The sequence below is a fragment of the Drosophila ananassae genome, chromosome 3R, assembly GCF_017639315.1.
Source record: "Drosophila ananassae strain 14024-0371.13 chromosome 3R, ASM1763931v2, whole genome shotgun sequence".
NCBI lineage: Eukaryota > Metazoa > Arthropoda > Insecta > Diptera > Drosophilidae > Drosophila > Drosophila ananassae.
Window position 1 is genome coordinate 27,084,948 of NC_057930.1, and position 19,938 is coordinate 27,104,885.

Here is a 19,938-nt window from a genome sequence, read left to right on the forward strand (position 1 = left end):
GAGGACCCAGGACGGAGAAAATCAAGAGCCAGAGTCGCTGGCACAGCCAACATGTGGCTAAACAACAATTTATGATGTTGCCGCTGACAGGCGAATGTTGTTTGCAGTTGTTGATGATGACGATTCCAAGGATGATGACGACAACAAGCAACTCAACAACAACAAGAGAACTGGCAACAGGAACAAGAACGCCAGAAGAGAACTGCAGAAACGACAATGTAGCTATCGATTTGGAGGCAAATGAATGGCCCAACCCAGTCCCATGCCTCCTTGCCGACATTTTCGTGGCTAGGATGTTGAGAGCCGGGCTCTGGTGCTTTGCATATTACTCGGTGGATGATGGATTCCGATTCGCTCCGTTTTGTCGTTTTGTGTGTGGGCCCGCAACAAGCTGAATGTTGAATGTTGGATGTTGAATGTTGCATGTTGGCCGTCGATCTGGGCATGCTAATATGCTGGGGAGAAGCCGTTCTAAGCTCCGAGCAGGAAGCAGCTGGGAGATGCCAGTGATCGATTGGTCTGATCCCCTAATCCAATCCAGATGCCGAATGTCAATGCCTGCTGCAAATTATCCCCCACTCCCCTCCGTTTCATTAACCCATTCGGATTTCATCCATAAATCCATCCTCCAGCCTGACTGAGCCACAATTGTGTGAGTTGCCATTAAATGACTTGCGAGCAGCGGGCGGCCGGAGCACCCTGCCCCTGCCACAAGTCCGGGCCGGCGTGTGGGTGGCGGCAGTGACCAGCCTTGTCCGCTCCAGTCTCTGGTGCACTGAGAAAAAGGCTGATTACTGGCCAGGAGGGAGTGCATCGCCCCTCTCATGATGCATTGCAGTGTGGCGTTCAAGTGCCTGTCAGGTTGCTCGTTGCTCGATGCCCCATGCAACTCATTTCACTCGAAAAGTGGCAAATGCCAGCCGACAGCTAAGCGACGTCATTTACGGTTTTGACAAGCGGCGACTGACCAAATGGCTGGCATTGTCTGCCCCGGCGATTCCCACTTGCTCATTGAGCCACCAACGTGCCGCAGCCACACAGACAAACAGTCAATGCCACAGCCTCTGCTGCAATGCGATGTGGCACGCACTTTTCGTGTACGTTTCCCAGACAAATTGCAGAATTGGCGAATTCTCGAGAGTTCTGAGGAATTGGGAACGGAATCGGAATAGGAATCGGAATCTCTTCGGTGGTCCCACCCCACTGTTGCTCGGAATTTCGGAAGATGTTGCATGTTGCTGGGGGGTTTCTTGCAACTTCTACATAGATATACATAGATAGAACCTCCATGGCTATACGTAGTCCACATTTTGGACTTGCAACAACTTACGCAACATGTGCATTGTTGCTTGTTGAGGCAACTTTGTTGCTCCTTCCTAATTTTGGGCCAAAAAAAAGAGACAATCGAAGAACCAGCAGCAGGATATTGGGGGGCAGGGTGGAGGGGGCGCTGCATACCAAACACTCAACGCCGCACTCCACTCCAACCACTCCAGCCGCCCCTCCTCCTCCGGCACACCACCACTCCAGCTCCAGCTCCAGCTCCAGAGGCACTTCAACTGCACTGGGCAACAACAACTTGGCACACAGGTGAGCATGGCCCGGAACCGGTTTATGCTTAGGTGAGGCAAGAGAGAGCGAGATACAGAGAGAGAGGAGCTAATTTACATGCCTCCGCTGCTACCTCTACTGCTGTGGCAGAAACAATGAGTAGTTAAGAGCTCTCCAGGTGAGAGAGAGAGAGAGAGAGAGCGGCATCGCTCCGCGCTGGCTAATTGTGGACCTGTCGTCGGTTCCACATTGTGTGTTGCGTGTGCACCTTTTAAAATTCTTCGGCTCTCTCCCAGAATCTACCGTTCGGTCTCTGCCTCCGACTCTCTCCCCAGCGAAGAAACCGACCAAACCACTGTGGTGGGCTGGAAGGCCTGAAGACTAACCAAACCCACCTCGGTTCTTCGGGCTCGCCATCTTCATTACAGGCCCCGATCAAGTCGGGGGTTTCTGACCACAGGTGGGTCTTGAGGTGGCTTACGGCTTATGGCTGCTGCTCTGGGAGATCGCTGCTCTGGGAGAGCCCAGCTCCAGTCTCCGGTCTTCAGTCTTTCGTTTCTTTTCGTCGCAGCCACATTGGAGGTTCGCAGAGAGCGGAGAAAATTCGTTTCTCGTTCTCCTCGTGTCGCCGTCGGAATCCGAGCTCGAATATTGAATCCGATATTGAATCCCAGATCCCAGATGTATTCCCAATAATACACATCTGAAATAAGTGAGAATTCCCAGCTACCTAGCTACCAGTGCAGTGCAGACCGATCGAGGTGCGGGAATCCAGGATATGACATCCTGATAGCTCTGATTATCCCAAAAAAAGTGCAAATCTTCGCCGCGTGTTTGTTTTTTTTCGCGTCGTCGTCGCCGTCGCCGCTTCTCAGTCGGCAGTCTTCTGGCTGTGTCGTCTTTCGCCGCGTCTTCAGAGTTGGGTGGAGAAGATTCGTCGATTCTCCACCAACTGGCAACTGGCAACTGGCTACTGCCAACTGCATTCGTCAAAAAGTGCAAATTGGGCATTTTAATTAAGTTCGGGCGGAGAATTTCCACCAAAGAGTGCTCTGTTTTGCCACCAAAGGCAAGAAAATTCAAAAACGAATACACAAACATAACACGACAGCAACAGGCAACAAGCAACAAGCAACAGGCAACAACAAAACAACAAATACCAAGAGTAAGAGGCGAAAAGAAATATTGTTCAACAAGTCAAACGAGTTCTTTTTGGCTCGCTTCGGCCGTGTGGCGGCCAACAGCAACAACAGTGTTTTCTGGCAGCGGGTTTTCGCCTTGGCTGGCTTTCTGTTGTTGCCAGTGAGTTTGGGCCTTTGCTGAAAAATATTGGCAGCAGCCGCAGCAGCAGCAGCAGCAGCATCAGGAGCGGCGAGGAAGTGGCCACCAAATGTAAGAAAATATTCTTAAATAAAGTCCAAAAGTGGGAAGATGTCTAGGATCTAAATAGGCAGGCTCTGAAGAGTTCTTAGCTCGAAAATAGTGACAACTAGAGGTGGTGGTAGAGAGTAGTAGTGCTGATAGTAGTTCCATAACTAACTAAAATAAAAGTGCAAATATTGGTAATCGAAAGCGAACAAAAACTACCAGGCAATGACTCTAAAAAGTGAGCATCAGAAGACCCTATAGATGGCCGAGAAGAAAGAACTCTTCTCCGAGGTGCCTCTACTTTCCTACCTCCGAATGTCGCCGCCTCTCGTTCCCAGCCTTTCTGCTTCCACTTAGTATTCCATTTCTCGGGCTGCTGTTCGAGTTTTCCTCTTTTTATTCATCCTCACCTTGCCTTTTCCCGGCTCCCTGACTCCCTGGCTCCCGGGGAAAATGTGGCTGAAGAAAAAACAAATAGAGTCGCTCTGGACGCTCTGGAGGTGTGTGGCGTGGTGTGGTGTGGTGTGGTGTGGCGGGCCCTGGCATTCTTCATCTACCTGTTTTACACACGTCGCCAGAGTCGATCGGGCCCTATTCGATCTCTAATCTCAGTCGATAGGGAGCGACACGTGAGGGGACTAGAAATGAACGCCCTGTCGCCTTCAATCCCAGCTGTGATTCCTGGAAACTCCCCTCAAAAAATACCAAATAATACAATAATAATAGTAATAGTAATAGTATTTTAAATAAATTGCTTCTTCGAATGAGCTCAGAGACGTGCTCTGACTTATATGCCGTTTTAATTGAATTTCCCCGCCAGTCTAAAATTATTACAATTCCAGGCCGCTAAAAGCCAGAATCAAAAGACTGAAGAGAGTCGGCTTTTATGGCCCTTAATTTACACTTCCTTTTGGGCTGGCCTACAACCCGACTCTCGTCGAGAAAACAAAAGATCACCGGGTTCAGAGCCGAAACCCTAGACCGGGAGGGCAGGTCGAGCCATAATTATCATTTCCCCTTTTCGGGCTCCCCCGCCCCAGAGCTCCGGGTCGTCTAAATATTTGGTTTATCGGGCGGCGGACGGCTAACGGAGGCTAACTATTCTCCGGAGTGTTGTTCCCGTTTATACTGTCGCTGTCGCTGTCGCTGGGCGGCAGGTGTTCGTCTGAGGTGCGGGCGAAACGAAAGACTCTGGACACAAACTTGCAAAACGCAGCTTAATGCGCTTTAAATTGCTCCAGTCTTCTGCCGCCAATCCGGGCGCTGAGCTTGCCCCTGCCACAGCCCCTCCACTAATGGCTGTACAAACAAAGATTACGCTTTAATCTATTTTCGCCACACACACGCGTGTGTGTGCGGTGCGTGCGAAGGAAAAGCCATCAGAGCGGACCACACACAGAGGGCAGTATGTGCCGGGAAAATTACATTAGACGTGCCGGAGAAAACGGCATGAGGGGATGGGGAGGGCTCTGGCCATGGCCAAGAGCACGCACCTGTTGCAGAACACCCGCTCGCTCGTCGCGCTAATTTCTTTGTCGAGCCTGATGCGAGTTGGCAATGCAGACATTCGAATGTGCCTGGCCTGTGATTAGTCGGCGAATATGTTCATCGTCCGCGGGATGAAGACTCTTCGCGAGAAGAGAAGAATGGGACAGGTTGTGGCTCCAGCTCAACTAGAGACATAAATATTTGTTAAGCAATAATCAAAGTCGATTCGATTCTGGGAGTCTGTTCGCTTAATGGCCGACATGTGTGCCCAGAGTGGCCCCGATATTTCACGGGATAACATCATTAAAACTAGATTAGATCAGTCAGATCGAAGTGCTTATAAAAGTTGTATTTCATAAAAAAAAAATCTGCCATTCGATCTGCTGCTCTGAGGCCATAAACACTATATAATTTGATTTGTTTTATTGGCCCAGATAGGAGCGAACGGAACATCATTCTGGGCATTTCATGGCCCCTCGAAGTAGGACGCTGATTGAGGAACACATATTTGGGGTTTTACGGCCCGGGTTAATGAACTGGGGGGTGCGGAGCAGGGGCTCCTGCCTCTCTTAATGCGGCCATAAAGCGCGCTAAGAATGGCCGAAAGCACACTCGGTCGTGACTAAAAGTCGCTGAATAATAGGAAGCTAATAGGGCGCCAATAGGAAGCTCTCCTCGCCGGTGGGAATGTATACTAATTTGCACCCTGATGTGATTTATGGTCCTGGGATCGGGAGCCTCTGGGGCAGGCCAAGATAAGATATGAGCCACATGTCATCCTGCCACTAATTAGCGCTCATTACGAGATGGGCCGGCAATTAAAACCTAAACTCTCGGCCCTTGAAAGTGAAATCCGCGACCGCAGATGAAATGAAAACCAAACACGAAATGGAAATGGAAATCAAAGTATCTGCTTGCAACTGGGTTTCACTTGCACTCTCGCACTTTCCGTAGCAGAAACACTCTCGTGTCGGCTTCACGCTTTCCAAGCTCCAAGCTTCCATCTTTCAGCTTCGAGTCCCTGACGTGATCCAATGCCTCGGCTGGCTGGCCACAAATCGGATCCGAGATCTCCGATGTCTCGGATTAGCATCTTAATGAGTTCGATTAATATGCGAACAATTAAAGTTTTGCTGTTTATGGCCGCTGTCTGGTGTGTGTCGGACAATTAGAAAGTCATTAGAAGTAACTTATTAGCCGGCAGACTGTCGGACTGGCAGCCCCCCTGGACCTCCAGCCCTCCCAGTTTTCATAAATTACTCAACATTTAATTAAACACGCTCTAAAGCGTCTACTTGCCACCTACTTAGCCCCCAGTTTTAGACAACAATTTTGCATAATTCGCAGTTAAATCACGAGCGGAACGACTCCAGCAACAAAAACATGATTCGCAACAAGTTGATTTTCTTCTCTTCGACTCTTTTTTAATTGTTTGACTAAAGATCTCGACTACATGTGTAATGTGCATGTTAATGAGCTCTCGGAAGCCTTTAAAGACGGTCGGAAGACTTCCTCCGACTGCTGCCTTCCAGACCAGAGGCCAACTGCCAGAGCCCTTTTGAAAATAATCCTATCAGAAGATGGATGTTTCTAAAATCCTAAAAACCAATTCTTGGTCTTCTGGCTTCTGTCTTCTGTCTTCAGTCTTCCATCCCTTTCTCCGGCTTAATTAGTTGCGCTCTAAACTTTACGCTGTTATTGTTATGATTGTGTACGTTTTATGGGCTCCGCGGGGCAGTGAGGATCTGTTGTTGCCTTTATTTGCTATTAACTAGGTTTTATTGACGCCGCTCTGTTTTTGTTTCTGATTTTCCATTTTTTCCATTTTTTGTTGGAACGGCTTTACGAGCTTTTGTACGCTCGTAAAAGCGCAGAAACACACAAAAATGAAACTCTCCCGGGAAATGGCATAATTTTTAATGGCCGGGCCCGACCAAGAGGCCTGGGATGAAATTGTGTGTGGAACTCCCAGGAACTGGAACCACAAATATAATTACAACTTTGTCATTCGATATTAGATGCCGCCAGAGTGCACAGACCCCCAAACTAATCCGAATCCGAGTTGCACTGAAAAAATAGCTTAGTTCTGGCTTGGTTCAGTACCAGTTCTCAAGTCCCCTCTCCGGATCACAGAGGCAGCCACACGCAAGGCGACCGACCGACCGCCAGCTGGCACTCAAATCAGACTGCTTCTCAGAGCCGAGCCAAGTCGGGACGGGAGCTGTCCAACTGGGGCGCCAGAGAACGGCCAGCGGGATGGGACTGGGATCAAGACTGGGAATGAACCGCTCCACGGGCTTTCTAATGTGTTCGGGTATTAGCAGTTCATCTAAACTTATGACAAGTGCAAATCAAACTGACGTTTCCGCCACGGCAGCCCCACTCCCTCCACTCTCCCTCCCGAAGTAATTTGCGTATCATAGAGTTCAGCTCCAGAGAGGTATCCGGGCACTTGATGGGCCGGCCAGGCCTGGCCAGGCCAACTGCCGTTGCCGTTTATTAAATTACGCCTTGTGTCATGGTCGGAGCGGCTCCGTTCAGGAAGGGACATTATCATTATAAAGTTATTAGAGATCAAATGGCAGCGGCTCCCCGATGAACATGAAAGGCTGCCACTGCCACTGCCACTGGATTGCTAATTTCTCCGCAGAATCCCATTTCTCCGACTGCAGCCTCCGCCTGTCAATCATCCGGCTGTCGAGGGGAAGAGTCCGTCACCTCCGATCAGTTCTCGGTTCCCAAGACTCATTAATTCGGTTTTAATTGCCGGCTCGCCGGATTGAACAGGATTAACTAGTGCGCCTTGGAGAGATCTCTATCTGATCACGAGGCCCAGTCTTCTAGGCATTCCCAAGGCAGTATTGATAATTTTGATGGGCACCCCGCCTCTGAACCTCTGTTCTCCTCGTATCGGGCGAAAAATCTCCCCGAATTGCAGGGGAAACAAATGTTGTTTTGGCCACTCGGCAGAAAAGTGTTAGTCATGGCCTTGTTAACTAAATTGTTGGCCACGAATTGCAGCTCGGAACGGAACGGGAACCATTCGAAGACGGGAACCAATTCCCTCCATTCCACGGAGTTATAAGCCACAAGTTGGGCCATCAAAGCAGTCGCGTATTTGTTCGATTTCACCCCAATCTCTGGGCTTGTGTGTATCTTCCAGTTCTCTTGGGTCGGTCGGTGTGTGTCGGAAATAATTTATCGACCTCGCAGGCAGTGCCTGTGTGTGCAGAGACCCTTTTAGCCTTTGAACCTCTGGCTCGCAGGTAGAAGCTCGGCCTGGGTAGGTTTCTGGAATCTTGACTCTCTTTCCCTGCCTGGGTCTTTTGTCTTCGTTCCTTCGTCTATTAGCATTTCAAATTATCCCAAATGGACAGTCCTCAGCCTCCACCTCTTCCAAGATCCACCAGATCAGACTCCTATCTCCTTGTTCAGACCAATACCCTTTAGAAGTCCTGTTCTTATATTTGAAATAATAACATTTTGTGTTTCAATTTCAGAAATGCCATGGCCGTGCTGCGCGTCGCTTGTAGTCAAGAGTGCTCGTAGCTCCTCTTGACCAGCTTCAGTGGAACCATCCGCTACTTGAGTCGCCATGGACTCGGCAGATGCCAGAGAAAAGATGAGGAGCTCCTCGGGATCCACGGGAGACCACCACCAACAACTCAAGAACTTCACCATGTTCCATCGCTGCCGGAGGCGCTGCCGCACCAGGCCGGCATCCTCACCAACCGCCCGCCTCCTGCTGCCGAGCAACCTGCTCCACCTGCTCCTGGTCCTGCTGCTGGGAGCCGCTCTGGCCGCGGCCTCCAACGACAAGGAGCGGGAGAGGAGACTGGAGGTGTTCGAGGGCGTGCCCCTGGACCACCAAATCGGGTACATCGGAGACTTTGACGGAATCGACAGTGGGCCGCCGTACATTATCGTAGCCGAGGCCGGGGTGGAGACGGATCTGGCCATAGACCGGGCCACGGGGGAGATCCGCACCAAGGTGAAGCTGGACAGGGAGACCAGAGCCTCCTACAGCCTGGTGGCCATCCCCCTGAGCGGCCGGAACATCCGAGTCCTGGTCACGGTGAAGGACGAAAACGACAACGCCCCCACCTTCCCCCAGCCCTCGATGCACATCGAGTTCCCCGAGAACACCCCGCGGGAGGTCAAGCGGACTCTGCTGCCCGCCAGAGACCTCGACCTGGAGCCGTTCAACACGCAGAAGTACAACATTGTGTCCGGAAACGTGAACGACGCTTTCCGGCTGTCGTCCCACAGGGAGCGGGACGGAGTGCTGTACTTGGACCTGCAGATCAGCGGCTTCCTCGACCGGGAGACCACTCCGGGCTACAGCCTCCTCATCGAGGCCTTGGACGGCGGCAGCCCGCCGCTGAGGGGCTTCATGACCGTCAACATCACCATCCAGGACGTGAACGACAACCAGCCGATCTTCAACCAAAGCCGGTACTTCGCCACAGTCCCCGAGAACGCCACCGTGGGAACCAGCGTCCTGCAGGTCTACGCCTCCGACACGGACGCGGACGAGAACGGCCTGGTGGAGTACGCCATCAACCGGCGGCAGAGCGACAAGGAGAAGATGTTCCGCATCGACCCCCGCACGGGCGCCATTTACATAAACAAGCCGCTGGACTTTGAGACCAAGGAGCTGCACGAGCTCGTCGTGGTGGCCAAGGACCACGGGGAGCAGCCCCTGGAGACCACGGCGTTCGTCTCCATACGGGTGACGGACGTGAACGACAACCAGCCCACCATAAACGTGATCTTCCTCAGCGACGACGCCTCCCCCAAGATCTCCGAGTCAGCCCAGCCGGGCGAGTTCGTCGCCAGGATCTCAGTGCACGATCCGGACTCGAAGACGGAGTACGCCAACGTCAATGTCTCCCTGAACGGCGGGGACGGGCACTTCGCCCTCACCACCAGGGACAACAGCATCTACCTGGTGATTGTCAACCTGCCCCTGGACAGGGAAATGGTCTCCAACTATACGCTGAGCGTCGTGGCCACCGACAAGGGCACTCCCCCGCTGCACGCCTCCAAGTCGATCTTCCTGAAGATCACGGACGTCAACGACAACCCGCCGGAGTTCGAGCAGGACCTCTACCACGCCAACGTCATGGAGGTGGCTGATCCGGGCACCTCGGTCCTCCAGGTCCTGGCCCACGACCGGGACGAGGGCCTCAACTCGGTCATAAGCTACTCGCTGGCGGAGACGCCCGAGACCCATGCCCAGTGGTTCCAGATCGACTCGCAGACGGGCCTGATCACCACCCGGTCGCACATCGACTGCGAGACGGAGCCAGTGCCCCAGCTGACGGTGATTGCCCGGGACGGAGGAGTTCCGCCGCTCTCCTCCAGCGCCACCGTGCTGGTAACGATCCACGACGTGAACGACAACGAGCCGATATTCGACCAGAGCTTCTATAATGTTTCCGTGGCCGAGAACGAGCCCGTGGGCAGGTGCATACTTAAGGTGAGTCATTAGCTCTCAGTGCTCAGTGCTCAGTACCCTACCCTTTGAACTCCCGTTCGCCCCGGCATCACATTTTTGTCGTGACCCACTTTCCGGACGGGTCATTAAAGCGTTTGTCTCGCCGTCTGCTTTGAATCGACACAACCAGCGTCGCTTATGGATTTTCCACGTACTCGCGGCCCAAAACTAATCTCATGCATCAATTACCCGCTCCCAGTCAGATCAGTCAGTCAGACGTCAGCCATCGGACGTCAGACATCAGACTCAGACTTTAGACCGAGGGCCCCCAACGACAGAGATTGTGGGGCAGGAGGGACGGCTGTACATGCCACGAGTTATAGATTTGATATTCGAAAGGAATACGGGAAGATATATAAAAAAAATGATAGTTTCAGAGGCTAAACTATCTGTTTGCAATAAAGAGGGAACAGCTTTGGAAGGCCTAGTCACTCTAAGAGCTTCAAGTCTTATCTCTCTGACCATAAAAAATTATTAAGGTTTCTGGTGGAGGCCGTCCATGCACTGCCCCACTCCACCGTCCTCATCCGCACCTCGAGATATGTAGGCTTCTCACTCTTTTGTAGTTAATCCATTCATCATCGGGTAATTACACTTTTATAACATTTTTCTCCACTCACAAGACTGCCAGAGAGGCAGCCGAAAAATATAAAAAAAGTTAACAAAAAATGTACACACATATATCCCCGATTTCTAGCGTCTAACGAAGGCATTTTGCTCCACGACTCTTCTCGTCACTCTCCCCGGCTCCCGTCCCAGAGCCACATAAACGATACAGAGACGTCGACAAGATTGTGTCCGGACTATCGAATATGGGCTCCCTTGTCTCTGAAGACAACGAGGCACAAAAAGCGACATTAAAACGGAAAAATGCGGCGACCGAGTGCCCGAAAATGTAGGGGACACCGATTTGAAACACGATTTCTGGCTGAGAGCCAAGCGCAGAGCAGGGCAGGGGGCAGAGGAAGTTGTAAACATATTAATTTTTTAGCCATTCGATATATTAAAAAGGTCTAGTCTAGTCTAAAGTATCTCCCAGATAATGACTTATCTCGGAGCTGCTTGGGCAGATGATTTCCGCGAATCAAAGCAAATCAAATCGCATCAAAGAAGCACAATTACGGGCAACAATAAGTCGGAATAACGACGCCAATTCTTGACAACCAAGGGTCTCAGCTCTGATGAAATCTGACAAAAAGTCACGTTTCCTTAATTACAATGAGAGAAAATTAGATTTTATCCCCCGCACCCGCACCGGCCAAATAACCACAAACGAACAAAATACGAAATACAAAACGCATAATTGGCTCACGCAAAAAAATGAAAGAAATAAAATAAAAACAGAAGAAACCAAAACCGAACTCGAACTCGAATCAGAAACAGAAAGATGAGGTCCGAGCGGCCGTCTAGAGAATGGGGAGAGACAAAGGGATGGCCGAGCGGATTTAGTTTGGATCTTTCGGAGCTTGTATTCGGTGCGATTTGTGGCACAATAATCATAAAATGCGCCAGAGCCAGCGTCTGGACCTTGAGACCCTAAAAACTATTCCGAATGCCGTCGAAGCCGCATTTAGAAGCCAATCTGTGGTCGTGATGATTGTAAAAAGCCAGCCCCGAAACAGCTCAAGTCCAAGTCCAAGCCCAAAACCAAAACCAAAACCAAATAAATGCTAAATTGGAATTTCGTATAAAAAGCACATGAGGCAGCAACGCAGCAATGAGGGGGAAATGTGAAACAAAAAGCTCTGGGCAAAGGGGTCAGCCGAACACATTTTTTATGGCCTGCAACCGAAGCAAATTATAAGAAAAAGCCATGGAGTGGCAAAGAATCGTAACAAAAGCGAGTCTTAAATTAAAAAAGGGTCTCGAAAATCATCTAAAATAATATCTTTGAATCCTTGCACTCGAAAGTATTTATGGAGTATGATCTAATATAGAATCTTCGAACCATTTGAAGATATATTTCAGCCTCTTCTTCAGATCGTAGTCGGTTTACGGCCCTCGCTGTATCATTTTCCAGCCGGAGAAGCGGAAATGCTATTTAATTAAAGGCGATCAAATGCCGACATTCCGACTTGGCCTAGCTGGCTAGCTAATGGGTAACCAAATTACACTTTAATTCGGGCCACAAAACAAAAGACTTAGGCAACGAACTTGCGTCCCAGTGGGAGTGGCCGAGGGGATTACTCATCTGCCTCTTTCCCGTTTTAGATTATTATGCGAGCCGCAGTCCGAGAGTCGGGGCCCGAAAATTAAAATCTCATTATGCAAATTACAAAACAAGTAAAACAAAGCCTAAAAAGCCCTACTAAGCCCTCCCTGGGCACTCCCACTCCGCCCAATTTGGAGTTTCCTTTTGGCAGTTGAGTAGAAAAGACAACATAATTCGCTCGTCGTGTGGTTGTTGTCATCTCGGGTTTTGTGCTGTTGGTGCTGTTGCAATTACACATTAAATTGCGGCAATTACATGGGGGAGAAGGTAGTAGCCCAGGAGCGAGAGCAGGCCGAAGCCGGGAATGTGGGAATTACACTCGGAGATTTCTAAGCCATTCCTGGGGGTCAGCCACTCCCCATCTGATTGGCAGCTGGAGCGCTCTTCCAGAGACCTGAAGGAATGTCTAATATAAAATATAATAACTTATTTCCAAGAGTGTTTAATAATTCCTGTAGAGTCTTGTGGAAGCTCCTATGTTTTTCTCTGCGTGCCTCTGCCGTCTGGTGTTGTAATTTCGCATTGTTTGGCTAATCTACGTAAATCTAATTTTCGGGTGGCTCCCACCATTACATAGACTGAGGCAGTTGTGGCAGGGACAGGGGCAGGGGCAGGCTGTGGAGGGGGCGGAGGTGGACGGCGGGCAAGGGAACACGATCTGCCCATTTGGCAGAGTTATGTGGTCGCTCCTCTAATGCACAAATACACATCCAGTCGGAGATATAGGCACTCGCATTGAACTGGTTTTAGTTGGTGGAGGGTGCAAGTGGCAGGTTCCCCCCCACCCCCAGTCCCCTCTCGGCCGTCTTTCCCACCTTTCCTCGGCTGCGTGCGCGACGGCGCTCAGTGTGTGCGCCAATTTTCTTTGTCTCTGGGCCCGATTCACTTTTTCCCAAACACCCAATGGATGGATGGACGTCCTGGTCCAGTTGGGCTAGCTCCTGCGGAGGACTAGACTCCTCTCGCGCTCTCGCTTCGGCCTCGGCCGCTGCGGACGCAACTTGTTTTCCACAATTTTAATTTTATAAACACCTTTAACGCATTTTTGTGCGCTCACATTCCATAAATGCCAGTCGGGAGAGCGCAGGAGAGAGCCACGGAGCGCAGGCTAAGCAAACTCACCACGAATTCGCCGCACGGCGAACCTACTTCAAGTCGCTGCCATTCAGTAATTCAGCACTTTGGCCGAAATAGTTTTGACCACGATCCTCTCTCTCTCTCTCTCCCGCTCTCTCTCCCTCTCTCTCTCTCTCTCTCTCTCTCTCTCTGTTCGGGCCAAGACAAAATGGTTGGAAAATCATGGCGTAGCCGGTTTATTGATTAATTTTTCCATTTTTTGAGAGTAGAAGTTCTTGGTTTTGGATTCTTGAGAAGCCCTACGACCTTCGCCTTGAAGGATCTGCCTTTCTGGCCCTCCCTTCCGGGCCCTAAATTTAATTAAGTTGGCCGAGACCGAGATAAGAGCACCTTCCGTCACCCAACAACATAATTTTTGACACAGTTCCCCGGCCGAGTTAGCCATCGGAGATAATCGCCATCGCCTCTCCTGGCCACGGCACAAGGAAGCCGCCGCGGAGGCCCCAGAACCAAAATAGCCGAGAGCGCTGATCGCAATCAAAACATCAATAAACCTTAACAGATAGGCTCTGAAGGTGCCACGGCGTGTGGAGGGGCGGAGAGAGCTCTCATTTTGCATAGAGGCCAGGAGGGGGACGCATCAAATGCGCATCAATTTGCGGCCCAAACGCTTCGGCGACAACAGGCGGCCAGACACGCGTCCAGGTCCTGCCAACCAGTCCAGGGTTTCTCGCAGTGTGCTGCTCTCGAGGCGGCTGCTGTGGCCATATTTAGTAAATACCGCTTCTGTGGCTGCCTTTAAAGGTGCAATTAAAGCGCGAAGAAAGAGCGAAAGAGGAGAGCCAGCGATGGCAGCGGGCAGTGGGCAGCGGGCAGGAGGTGGGAGGTGCAGGGATCCGGGATCTGGGATCGGGCTTCTCCGATGCGAAATGCTCAACGCGCGCGCACACATCACAACAACCCGAGGGCAATGGCTACTGCATTTGCATAGCCGCCGAGAGCCTCAAAGCTGGGAGCCGAGATTTGCGAGGCTGGGCATCGCGTCTGGGGAGGGGGTAACGAGATGGAGAGGAGCGGTCCGAGACAGCTCCTCCACGTCACGAAGTCAGCCGGGAAAAGGCGATTCACTATCAGCGGGTGGGGTGGGGTCTGCAGGAGCTCTGGGAGGTGAGTGTTTTTGGGGAAGATCTTAGAGTAGAATTGGTAACTTTTCTTCCCTCAACACTCTCCACAGATTATGGCAGATACTAGTTACCACTTATCTTGTTTTTGGAAGAATTCTTCGCGTCAAGTGCCTTCTCCGCTCAAACAATTAACTCGTCGCGCCGTCCATTAGGCCGCGCTGCAGTCTGTCGGCCAAAATCAATACGCCAGATGAGCCCCACCAGCTCGCCACTTTACGAGCGGCGAACAAAAACCGAAAATGTGCTGGTTGATGGCCAGAGTGGAAGTCCGACTCCGCGGCGGACATGATCTAAGCTGTCAAAGTCCGGGGTCATGCCACGTGTTGTGGCCTTCCCAGCGCGCCTCTCTGGGCCTTAGTTCGCGGGCTCATCTGCATGCGAATGGCAATCAATGCAATCGCTACGCCCCTCCTGAAGCCCCAGCGACTTTTAACAACTTCTGGGGAAAAAACGTGCGATTCTAAATGAGCATATCAACAGCTTACACGGCCCAGGCCCAGGCCCAGGCCCAGACCCAAGCCCAGGCCCAGGCCCGAAACATAAACTCAGACTGCAGCCAGTCCCCAGCCGCAGAGATGCTCCGTTGATAGCTTTTGCATATCCACAGCATTTACGAAAGCCAGCGGACAGAGAGCCGAGACAGCAGTGCCAGTGGCAGCTTATTTGGCCCTAATGTACCCCCACCACCACCCCGCAGCGGCAGGCGAGTTCACAATTTTAATTAGTTAATTATTTTTACTTTTAAACAAACAAGATCTCAGAGACAAAAATAAAAAGGGGACCCAGAGGGAGCTCTTTCCAGCCCAATCCCAGCTCACAGTTTACAGCTCCCAGCTCCCAGCTCCCAAATCCCGACCCAGCCTGATCCCGAACAGTGCGCCTCAGTGGGGATTTGGTTTTTCTCTTTTAATCATTTTTTGTTTCTTTTTTTTGTCTGTTTGGAATGGCCGGCAATCTGCATACGTGCATCTCGGCCAGTCTTCTGGCTCCCTTCTGGCATTCTCCATGGCCTGCATCCTGCGGTCTGCATTCTCCTATCTGCCGTCTACTCTCTCCTGCAGCCAGTCTCTCGTCTTCCCCAGTCCATCCCCAGTCCGTCCCCAGTCTTTCTTCTCATTTGTCGTCACTGGCGGAGAGCTGTGAGCTCCCAGCTTTACGGATTCCCGAATAAGTTCTTCATTCTTTTCGGTGCACTCGAAAAAAGAGCGTACTTCAAAGAATGTGCTTAAGACCCCCTTCTTTAGAGCCACAATACTTTTCGCTGAGTGCACTTTTTCCCCAAAAACCAAACAAACATCTTGACCGGCCCGTGGCCGAATAAAATTCCTCGTGTGGGTTGCACAACATCGAATCTGGCCCCATTGTGGCCCGAACTGGAGACTGAAGACTGAAGACTGGGGACAGCGACTGTGGTTGTGGCTGTGGCTGTGGCTGTGGCTGGTGATGATGATGATGATTATGGGCAAACGGATTTGCATATTTTTGTGTGTAGAACATAGCCACACAAAGCCGAGTATTTCATAAATCCCCACAAGAGCTCGCTGGCAAATTAAATTGTCAATCATTTTTATAACTTGGCCCGATCCGAGCCCGATCGACGATCGACGTGTGCGTGAAGAGAAGTTAATGCCAAAATGATATGTGAAAAGCGAAACACAAACGACACAAAAAATACTTATAAACGAAAATGTTTTCGTTGAATTTTTAAACAGTCATTGGCTGCTTGTCTCAGGCTTGGCCATTGTCCGAAAAAAAGAGTTGTTGGCACTTTGTCGGTGGCGGTGGTGCCCGCGAAAGATCTAACGATCCATCGTGATATCTGTGTTTGGGCCAAAGTCACATAAATAATGAATTATGCCCGATTATTAGGCGACTTATGCAAAGGCCCAAAACGAGACAAAAACCAGCGACTGCTAAAAAATGGCTGTGATTTGTCGCTCTGACTGATCATGGCAAGTGTTTATCTCCAAAAGCTACTGTGTCCCATGTGTTTCTATCCATCATAAGAGACTCCACCGAAGAAACTCCTCAGCTTCAAGGGCCAGCCTCTTTGAGCCGCGCCGCATCAGTAAAAAGTGCAACATTGTAACATTGTTGCATGTTGATGGGCTGCCACGACTACCCGAGGGCTGCCCGAAGAACAAATCCCGGAATAGGGGTAGTGGGGCACATCCGCACAGTTATTGATTGAGGGTCATAACACGGCGCAAGACAACGTGGCCAGAAATTACCGATTCAAAGCCGAAAGAGGAACGTGTCGAAAGGCATTGAAGCAAAAACTCGACTGAGGCTCTGCCCAGGAGTAACTGTAGGTCTCCGAAATTCGTGTAATTGCAGCTGCAATTTACAACTGCGGCAAAGGTAAATGGAGGATGAAATGGGCGCGGGCCTCGGCTCGAAGCTCCTCCCACCTCCATCCCCAGCATCAGCCCCAGCCGCAGCCCTTTGCAAAACAATGCCCTTGAGCAAAGTCAGAGAGAGAGAGAGCCCGTGGGCTCCAGGAGTCCAGCTTCTTGAACTTCCATGTTGACTCTACGTCCAGGCTCTCGTCCAGGCTCTCGTCCAGGCTCGTCCATAAATCCCCCCGTTGACTTCCTGCCACTGGCAGGTAATTCATAAATTAAACCGAGTTAATATTTCAGTGTCCGAGCTGCTACACCTCTGTTCGCCTGAATATTAAAATGCTTAATTGAATTTGTTAAGGCCGGAGAATGGCCTCCGATAAGGATAACTCCCTCAGAGCTCACTCGGTTCACCTGGACTCTGTGGGGCCCGGCCTCCTGTCTTTATTCCGACTCTCAATAAACAAACGCACAACCTTTATTGCCGCTGATTGTTAATTTGTGAAGCGATAACGCGTTCGCGGATGGCGACCCCGATTTCTCAGCTCTCCTCCGATCTTTAATTTTCTCACAATGCGAATTCCTTGACACCCTTGGAAGGGCTCTGGGCTCTGGGCCTGTCCTTTCTCCTCCTTCTCCGGTGTAGTCTCAGCTTCTCTCCCAACTTCCTCCACACATCCAAGCCCATGTGCCGCTTCCTGCCCCGCCACAAATGACATGACAAATGTCTCTGACCAGATCCCAGATCCCAGAGAACCGCATCGAACTCTCTACGAACCCGATCCCCAAAGGCGAGGACCCGCTTCCCCTTCCCACTCCTCGCCCCTGCCTTTTGTTGTTCAATTCAATTTATCGTCGAAAGTTCGTAGTTGAAAGAACATTTTAATTTGGCCAGGACCGTCCTCGCCCCCTCTGGCAGTCGAAGCTTCGACCTGGACCTGAGGCTGAAGCTGAGGCTGAGGCCGAGGCTGCTTTCCTTACAGTTTATGTGGCATGAAGTTGCAAAAGTCTCGTGTCGAGCGTTAAATTCTTTTCGACTTGGCAAATTGAACGAGCCATGGTACACGGAGAAAAAACTTGATTATTTTCAAGTGCCTAGCACCTGGCTAGGAGGCTAGAGGTAGGGGAATTCGTGGGAGGTAAAGGAGATTAGTTAAGATAACCTCTGAATAAAGCTTTTCAAGAAGGCAGTCTTTAGTAATTTCTCCCAGTGCATCCCTGTGATGATCCACACGGCGGAGCAACTCGAAAAGTAACTGTTGTGAGCCGTGTCAGGCGGAAAAAGTTCGGGTGTCGAAGCGTCCGAGTTCTCTTATTTAAACTCTTATTTATGCACAATTGTCGGGCGGCCTCCGTCCTCCATCCGCCGGTCTCCTGTCCAACTGCAATTCCTTTTTGTGGCTTCATCTCGGCAGACAAATTTATTCCAGGCTGGGGACTCTGTTTATTAGTGGATTTATGACGTTTGCCCCCACCGGGGCTCCCTCGTTAGTCGAATTGTGATCACTGGCCGGACAGCGCCGTCAAATTCCATCAATCACAGATTGGGGGCCGCTCTAACTGTTTTCTCCGGAGGGGGCGTGGCATCAGGGGGCAGATGGAGGGGGGGTAGAGGTGGAGGCGGATTCGAATTCTGAACAAAACTGCGCCTGCTTACCGGATCATAAATTTTTGTGCATTCGTCTCATTAAACACCAAAAAGGGAACGAAAATATCAAATTACCCCGTCGGGGTCTCCCGTTCCCCCGTTCTGCGTCTCTGAAGCTCTTTCTCCTTCTTGGGAAGAACAGAAGAAAGTCTGGGCGGCGGAGGAGGGCGAGCAGAAGAGCAGTTGATGGACAGGAAAGTGTATCGTTGTTGGCATGTTTGAAATTTTATACACTTGGGACTTGGGACTCTGGCTTGGCGGATTAAGAGATTTTCTTCCATTAAAGGCCCCGTCTCGAGGCCCGAAATCAGCCCAAAATCTTTGCTTTATTTTATTGTCTTGAAAGAAACGCATTTCTCGGACGACAGCAGAGAGGAGAGCGGAGTGAAGGGCCCCCGATCCCTAATTAAACATAACAAGACCGAGTGTTAATGAATTATTTGAAGGACACGTTGCAATGTCACAGTACCGCACCGCACCGCATTGCAAAAAAAGGGCCGGGAATCGGACGAATTTCATTAAAAACCCGCCCGAAACATTGTCGACAATTAAAAAAGTCGGAGCGGAAAGCCGCAGCTGAAAACAGAACAGCGAACCACAATCAATGTCGCTGGGGATGAGCCGAGGCTGGAACCGGAGGAGATAAGGTGGTGGCTCCGTCGGCTGCCCAGCTATTTTAAGGGACCTGCAGCAAGGCCAGAAACCGAAAGTGGGAACTCTCAGGAGGCCTGTCGATTCTTTTTTTTGACAGTGGTGGTTGCCTTTGTGGTTTCTCTGAGGGAAGACTGAGGGAAAAAAAGGTGCCCTCGTATAGTAAACCACTTCCCAATGTCCAGTCTTTCAGTTCCCGATTTTGTTCAGTGCCCCCAGCTCTCAAACGCATTCGAGTTCGTTGCCTGAGTCTTTCGTTTTGCTTGAAGAGTCGCGAGATGAGTTGGCCATCGAGTTGTTTGCGGATCTCTTGTCCGCCCAGAGGGCCTGAAATTGCGATCCTCGAAGCGAGCAAATATTGGCCGAGCTCCTAGTCTCTAGTGGGTGGCTGGGATGCTGGCTAATTTATTTGTTCTCGGCCGCCGAAAAGGCCATCGACTGAGTGCAGCCGGGAGGGAGAGCAGGGCTTCCATCCCACCTCCGTATGGCCGTGTAGCTTTTTGAGAAGACGCCAAAATGAAGCAAATTATAAATGCAAATTAGCTGAGACTAATCCCCACCGCGGGGACTGGAAATCAGCTGGAACACAAAGCACAGACATAGTTGTTGACATTTGTGAGAGTTCATTAAACGCGACTCGCGCAGAAGGCGAATGGGAGGGGCCGAAGACGGCCCACCAGCGGCGCTCCAGTCTCGAGTCTGATTCTCCGGCAGACGAACTGAAATCGCCAGCATTTCTGCTGGCCGGTTGACAACTCAATAAATTTCAGGAGAGAGCGGAGATTGCTCGAGTTGGTTATTAAACTCGCATATTTCTAATAATTCCCTCCGACTCCACAACTGCCGTCGTCTTCCAGCGAGTTGCGAGAAGAGTCGCGGAAAGCTCCTCTGTTTATCAGAAACGCATAAATTTCTAA

At 50.8% G+C, this 19,938-nt stretch overlaps 1 protein-coding gene across 1 annotated transcript in view; it reads left to right on the forward strand.

Annotated features, from left to right (window-relative positions):
- Positions 1 to 2,012: 2,012 nt before the first annotated feature.
- LOC6497692 (protein dachsous) overlaps positions 2,013 to 19,938 on the forward strand; it is a 55,306-nt gene continuing 37,380 nt past the window's right edge. Inside the window, exons 1-2 of the mRNA XM_001961520.4 lie at positions 2,013 to 2,943; positions 7,908 to 9,889. Of these exons, the coding sequence (XP_001961556.1) occupies positions 8,003 to 9,889 (1,887 nt within the window). The 5' untranslated portion in view covers positions 2,013 to 2,943; positions 7,908 to 8,002. The remainder of the gene's footprint in view (positions 2,944 to 7,907; positions 9,890 to 19,938) is intronic.